At 50.7% G+C, this 7,500-nt stretch overlaps 1 protein-coding gene across 3 annotated transcripts in view; it reads left to right on the forward strand.

Annotated features, from left to right (window-relative positions):
* TCF4 (transcription factor 4) overlaps positions 1 to 7,500 on the forward strand; it is a 135,808-nt gene that overhangs the window by 54,566 nt on the left and 73,742 nt on the right. For all 3 annotated transcript variants that reach the window (XM_085322213.1, XM_085322215.1, XM_085322214.1), the window contains one exon: positions 50 to 99. In XM_085322213.1, coding sequence (XP_085178339.1) covers positions 50 to 99 — 50 coding nt within the window. The remainder of the gene's footprint in view (positions 1 to 49; positions 100 to 7,500) is intronic.

Raw genomic sequence — 7,500 nt, forward strand, 5'->3', positions numbered from 1 at the left:
AAAAAAGCCCCGTCTGACTGACGAAGACCCCGGTTTTGTCTTTCCGCAGAAGTCCAAACAAAGAAAGTTCGGAAAGTTCCTCCAGGTTTGCCGTCCTCAGTAAGTACCGCGCGCGCCGCGCTGCGCCCGCGAGCCCCCCGCGCCCGCGCCGCGGGAGGGTGGACGCCGTCCAAGCGAGCTCGGCGCTTTCTTATTTTCTCCCCCCCTCTCCGCGACGTTACGCTGCGATCCCGGTGCGGTGCAGTCGGAAGTTGATGTTTCTCTTTGCTTCCGCGACGTCCTTTGTTTCGCGTGGCGAATAGGTGTTGTGCGGTTTTTCCTCTTCTCGTTAAGCGTGCAAAATCTCCGCGTTGCCTCTGGAAGTGCTTTATCACGGTGGGTGACGTCTTTTAAGAACGCGCTTTTAAAAATTCCCGAAAATAYACAAAACCCAGCAATTGTAGAAAGAACCGATAAAGTATTTTAGTACATATTCCATAACGGTAAGCATGTCTAAAATTGCATTTTATTCTGGTATTTTTATTCTAAGTTTGTCTCCACAATTACTTTAAAAATACACCGCATAGATTTTCGTATTATCATCTACAAGCAAAAACAAAACACTTGAGAAGGGGCAGCTTTCTTTTCATACCTGGTAACTCGGTTTGTTTTATCTATAAATCTGGTTATTAGGAGGAGCTGAGTGGTAATCAATCTTGCGGAATATATGAACAAATTGACATGTTAATCTCAGATGGTTTTTATGTTTTTCCCATAAATCCAAGCAAATTTGCAGTTTGCACACTAGCAGACCTCTAAAGCTTTGGTTGTTGTAGTGGATGTGCTAAAGAGTAGCTTCACTCCTAGTCATTTTATAAATAATAAAATGATAATCTGCAGGTGAAAAACACATGTGAAGATCCAAATTTAATTGAGCAGATTATTGTAATTTTTATGGCGTTAGAGAAACACAAACACGAATCTTTCTGGAAGTTCTTGCAACGTGGAAATTCTGAAAGTTGCTAGTAAAGTAGTAATACTACTATTTTTAATTAAAAAGAAGTCCCCACGTGCGTACGTTGGGTTTATTTCACGATGTGTTTTTGGTTTGCGTTTTTATTGGGCTCCTTTGCAGCAATAGCCAATATCCCCCCCGACGGTTTTTATGAGGGCTGTTACGCTTGAACCTAGGGGTGGGTTTAATTTAGATGAAACTTTAGCTTTTGATAGTTCTTACGGCAAGTGCACACGACGCGCCCGTCGGAGCTCTTTGCCCTTCGCGGCGAGCCCGTGCGCGCCGGGGGTGCCGGGCATCAAGGCGAGCAGAAGGCGCCCCGGCGCGCCGGTGCCGGTGCCGGTGCCGGTGCCGGTGCCGGTGCCGGCGCTCGCCGCGCTCCTGCCGCCCGCCCTGGCTGTGCGGCCGAGGAGTCTCCCTTTGCGCCTCGGGAGAAATGAGGTGCGATCTGTGTTTCCCGTCGATCAGCCGCAGGCGCGCGCTTCCTTTAATTTCCCGTAAATTCGATTATTGCACAGAACCGAAACACTTAGCTCAATGCCTTAACTATTTCAGTAGGATTTTTTTATTTTGTAAGTCAGATTTTCTCGGAGTCGAATGCACACTTTAAATACTTCAAATAATTTTAACGAGCCCTGCAGCTTGTAAGGAAAKAAAATAATTCCTTGACTGTTTAAGTCACACACAGTTCCGTCTTCCAAGAATAAGTAARTTAATCTACAAGTCCAGTAATGTGACTGCAAGAATAGGATGCTTCTGAGGGATGTGCAACCTTTTTTTATGTGTGCATATAGGTAGGTATCTGGSCCTTGTTGTCTCCATATATTACAAATCCAACATTTTATTTAAAATCATGCTACTTTAGAGTGAGCACCTAGGTGTCTCAAAAAAAGGAAGAAGTCTTTTAAAAGCCCAGATTYTATTTAGGTGATATATTGCATCACATCGAACTGCCAGCATTTCTTGTGCTGAGTAAAGTATATACATTTATGAACTGACTAACTAGATTATAATGTACTTGGCTGATAGGGTGGAAATACTGCTGTATTTCCTTTAAAATATGTATATTAACTTGTTCTCAATATGATTTATGCGGTGGATATGGAGATTAATGCAGACGCTTTTGTGAAAGCAGTTATTGTGGATTAATTCATAAGTAGTCTTATAAAAATTTCCATGATAAATGGTAATAAATATGTTCTATCAGCCCCCCCTTTATTGTAAGAAACGGCTGCGAGTTTTGAAAACAGAGTAAATTAAACTGTGGAAATAATCGGAGATTCCCAAACGTGACGGCGACGGGAAGGAGAGGCTGAGCCAGGAGGAGGCTGGAGCTGGTGGTGGCCTCGCGGCGAGCGCCGGAGCTTCTGGCCTCCTCTGATGGTCTCCGGACAGATGCGGTGGGGCCGGCGGGTCGGTACCGCGCCGACGTGGGGGCCCGGCGCCTTCGGCTGGACCCGCGGGCAGCTGCTGCCTTCACCAGSCATCGTGACAGCCACTTTTACGAGAGGTTTTGCAGTCGTTTGGTGAAATATCCTTTCCAAGTGTCAACTGCTGGTGCTCCCTAGCATCTTGCAATCCAGATGGCTCCTGACTCTTCTGTATGATTATCTCCTTAGCTTGAATTTTGAACTAAGGTTTTGCTGTTGTTTTAATCTTTGACCCGAAGCTTTCGTCCATTTTGGCTGCTGATAGTTTAATCACATCTGACCTTTTACATTAAGTGTTTGCGAAGTGATCTGACGTTTTCTGCTCGTCTTGGCCACTAGAAGTCAGGAGCCAACGGCGCTGGACCACACCGCCTTCCCCGTAGCCGTGGCTGGGGGATGAAATCAGCCATATGGCTCCCGAGCAGGGGGCCGCTCCAAGCAGAGCCCTGGTTCGCTTTCTTATTCCCAGCCCTCCTGTTGGCCAGGGAAAGCAAGACGGATAGCCAGGGCATGTCACCAGGGGCCGGTCTCCTGCAGGTTGAGTGCGTTGACTTCATTCATGGAGTAGAAGTCGTTTTCTGTTTCGCGTCTTCGAGTGAGTCTGTTTGGAGCAGGCTGTTTGAAGTGGACGTTTGCGTTACTGTAATTTTATCGTTTGCGTAGCCTTTGCACTTTCCAAAGAAGTCTCTGGTGCTGCAAAAGAAAAGTCCAAACTGGGTCGCAAACAAAATCGGTGCGGCATGGAAGGTGTCGGCAGAAGGGTTCCTCTTTAGCCTTGCGAACRCGTTGGGAGAAGGTATCGCGGACAACGCCCGTGCCGTGGGTAGGCTTCGGCGAGGAGTGACTGGAGGGTCCTCGCAACGGCTTCCAGCACAGGGAAGGAGAAAGTCCCACCGCGGGGGGAAGAGCGCGAGCGAAGCGGGGGGGTTGGGTCGGAGCRGCGATGTCTGGGTTGAATTTCGCGGGCGGTCCCTGGAGCCCGCCTTGGGTAAATCCGCGGCCGCGGGGCTGCGCTGCAGCAGGGAACCAGGGTCTGGCCAGGGGTGGATTTCCCCATCGTGGCACCTGTAACCCGGGGCCGTGACGTCAAGCCTGAGGGCAGAAGGACAGCTTTTCCCTTCTGATAATTAAGGGAGGTTTCCGATCCCAGCGAAGTCCGTCTGTAGGTTTTCTGCACGTTAAGCTGTTCTTCTCTGCGGCCMAGCCATCCGGTAGCAGGAGCGAGCGTGAAGGATTGCTCCTCCATCACCGGTGCTTTTCCGCTTGGTACGGGTATCGTCTGGTAAACAGCGTTGCTAAACGCAGTCTTTGGGGTACAACRTACTCACTGGCAGCTTTCTGCATACCGGGCACTCCTTTCCTTTAGCATTGCTCCGAGGCCTGCTGCTCCCTTAGCTCCGTGGAGCGGTGGCAGCCGCTTGGTCCTTGCTCRTGGCGGACTTGGGAGTCGTAACCCCAGCCGGCATCCCACGTCCCGTGCTGTCGGCGGAGGGAGGTCAGGACTGTGAAAGAGCGCGGGTGGACGGGGCGCGGGGCGCRTTGCGGGCGCCTCCAACGCGACTCTCCTCGTCTCCCGTGCACCCTGGCCACGCGGCGTGGCGGGGGCCTCCAGGCACTAGCCGCCGAAACGCCCCCGGGGGCTGCCGTCGGTGCTGCAAAAGCGTCTCACGCTGTAACCGCGTGGTCTGCGGTGAAGCCTTGGTCCTAAACCGCAGGCTCTGCTCTCCTAACTGCACCACGGCTGGTGCGCAGCAGAGCTGGCGCAGAGCTGGGCTTTGGATCCTGCGAGGGCAGAGGTGGGGTTTGGGGTATTTTTTTTTTTTGCATTCTGTCCCCGCGCTCTGGCGGTACTGGCGAGACGGGGCGGGAGGTGGTGTGAGGTGTCTGAGCTTGCGCCCTCCTGACGCCGAACCCCGCGCAGCCGGTGGTGCCACGCTACGTTTGCCGCTGTACCCGAGAGCTGTGTTGGGAAGCGGGGATTCCTCCGGATGCCTCCAGCGGAGGGGAAGGCCGGGYGGTTTTCCAGAGGCGGAGGAGGGCGGCCGCGGTGGGGACCGCCCCGTCACCTCCAGCTTCGGATGGCGCCACGATCTGCGCACGGAGATTCGGAGTCAGCCAGGAGCCACTGTGGCACCTCGCTGGCTTTGCAGGTTCATCCAGTCTTGGGGGACCTAACAGCATCCGAATCAATAAAAAGCTGAAGGCCGGAGAGAAGGGGGAGGTGACGACTCCGCAGGCTGGACCATCTCCTTGGTCTGGAGGAGCACCTAGGGCAGGAGGTGGCCTCCTGCGGGGAGGGAGGTGTGGGTCCCTGCCGTGCCCCAGCTTCCCCTCGGACGGCAGCAGGCCCTCAGCTTTCCGGCTGTACGAGAGGTCTGCGTGGGCTCCCAGGGAAGCAGGCCCGGGGCTAGGACCCGGGCCAGCACGGAGAGAGACGCCAGCCGAGGCAAGCTATTCTAAAAGGAGAAAACGGAGAGTTCTCGGGAAGAGCTGGCAGCCGGGATCAAGAACGGCAGAAGTCAAATGCCATCTCGGTTGTGTTAAGAGAGGAGCTGAAAAATTAATTGATTTTGTTGCAGCATCAGCAGGCAAAATCTCCCGAGCCGCAGTTTTAATGGCAGGAGCATCTTCTTTCATCTGAATTTAAGGGATCTCCTCCTCGATTAAAGGCAGCTCCTTGCACTTGCTATTGTGTGTGTTTACAGGCAGCTCTGACCTTGCTAGCCAGACAGATGAGGAAGTATATGACTCAGCTGTACATCCTAAGGAAACACCTGCTTTATTCCAAAAATCGAGGAGAGAGAAGTATTACGGGAATGCCACCTGGAGCTCGTCTCCAGCTTTATCCCCGTTTCCCCCGGGGAAGGCGCGGGAGCGAAGCTGGGAGGCGCGGAGGCCCTGCTGCCGCTGCTCCTGCAGCTTTGCAGGCTTCCTACCTCGAGGTCTCCCGAGCCCTGGAGCCTGCCCGAGCTGGGGCTGCCGAAAGACSGGCGAGGACGTGCCTTTGGCCGGCGGCCTGGGGGACCTCGTCCGCCGGGGAGCCGGGGCCAGGCCAGGAGCTCCTGGCCGGGCTCTATCGCGGTAGGCGAGCGCGGGGCGGTCGCGCCGCCTCTCCGCTCCCCGGCTTGCCCGGGATTTTCCATACTAAAATCCAAACCTTATTAAACTCCACCGAGTTTCTAGCAGTTATAACAAAGCTCTGCTTTTTGCCTTTTTTTTTTTTTTTTTTTTTTTTTTTATTGGAAATGTGTCTTTAGCACATAGCAAATTAAGTTGAACCAAGGGGGTTATGAAATCCGCCGTAAACCGGTGCGGGGATCGGCTAAAGGCCTCCTGTTACAGCCTCTGCCTGGAAGTGCTCGCTGAGCTTGGAGGAATAAGAAGGCACTCTGCAGACGAGRCGCTGCGTTCCTGTTGGTTTAAATAGATGAAAACGCAGGTAGGACTGGCTTAGAGATCATGTTAAAATAAATTGCACATTAGACATGAGAGAGCAAGTTGAAAGAAATGCTCTGATTTGTGTGTTTTTCTTACACCTTGGTCTTACGTTGTGTTGAAAGTTACAACTCTTGATGCAAGGTGCGTCCTCATCTTATCATACCAAATACTCATCTGTTTCGGACTCAGAAAAACCCACAGTTGAACAGTTTTGACCCATCTTTAGCGCTTGGTGAGGTAGGTGTGGGATTATTGGKTTTTTTTTTTTGTTTAGCTTGAGCATAGACTCCCTCTTCAGAGTGATGTAGGTAGTGCACGAGGCACATTTCCGTGGAGGGGAGGCTTGGCCAACAAATCCTGGTGATTTCTAAGTGCCTGCAAAAAGGACAAAACCAGACGCAGCAGACAGGCAGCAGTATTTTGAAGGCACCTCTGTAAAAATCACCGTTTACGCCGAGCAGCGGTTCCTCCCCTTGGAGCGTGTGGGTCTGCGTCGGCGCCTGAGCAGCACCCCTGCTCGCGGGGAGTTCGGTTTTGTTCCTCGGCGTGGGACGTGACGTGCATATTCAAACCCAAAGTCTTTTTTACCCTCTGAACTTGACACACATTTTTGCTTCAAGCTTTTCATGAATCTGGATCCTTGCAGATACTGAACGTAAATATTGTAAGATTCCCATTAGAACAAAATAAAATAGGAGCGGATTTGCGTTTTTGCCAGCGGTGACCGGGCACGTCGAGAGGTTGCCACATTAAATGGAAATCGCAGCAGAGGAGCCGATGCTGCCAAGTGGCTGTTAAGGGCAGGGGACAGCTTGGAAAGGTTTAAGTCTAGGGATTTCTTGCTTTCATTTTTTTGCCTTCTGTGAGGAACAGTCAGAAAATATATTATGTTCAGTAAATAAATGTAAAAAAAATGGCAATTTCATGTCCAGCCATCAATCACTTCCTTTATACAGCTGAGTAATTTGTAATTCTTTTTTTTTTCCAGTTGGGAATTAAGCTACATTTCACAAGTGTAAAACTCAGCACTTAATTCTTGTGTTTGAACTTGGGGGTAGTTGTTAGTAAAAGGCATTTAAAGATAAAAAAAAATAAATTCTCTATGCAGTAATTTGATTTTTTWAACTTTTCTTTAAATATTATCTTTAGATGGTACTCATTACAAGCGCTGCCGCAGCTTCAGGTCTCTGATTAGCACAGTTCAGCATTTAAGATAGAAGCATTTAAATCGTGTCCTGTGTCGGGGCTTTCAGACTCRGTTTTGGGAGGGGATGGCTGCTGCGGCCGGGCGGTTAGCTGGTCTCGTTTGCTTGACATTTTTCTTCCATTTTAGCGCTGGTTGGGCCTGGGGGCAGGGCAGGAAGCGCCTCGCCGCGCGCGGAGGGGCCGATCGCATTAATGAGGAAGTTATCTGCAAAAGTTGGAGATACTCGCTCAAGAGTGATACGTTTGCACTTGTACTTTTCTATGTTTGTTAACCGAGTCGATGCATTTCTTTTTTAATTGAAGCAACATTTATTTTTGCTCCGGAGCATTTTTTGCATTTATATTGAAGCAGCAAACATGCAGGAAAAAAAAAAAGAAAAATAGTGAAAATACACGGGGAAAAAAAAAATTGCACGAGGCGCTCCCGTCGCG

The sequence above is a fragment of the Rhea americana genome, unplaced genomic scaffold, assembly GCF_003343005.1.
Source record: "Rhea americana isolate MKP2758 unplaced genomic scaffold, rheAme1 scaffold_75, whole genome shotgun sequence".
Lineage (NCBI taxonomy): Eukaryota > Metazoa > Chordata > Aves > Rheiformes > Rheidae > Rhea > Rhea americana.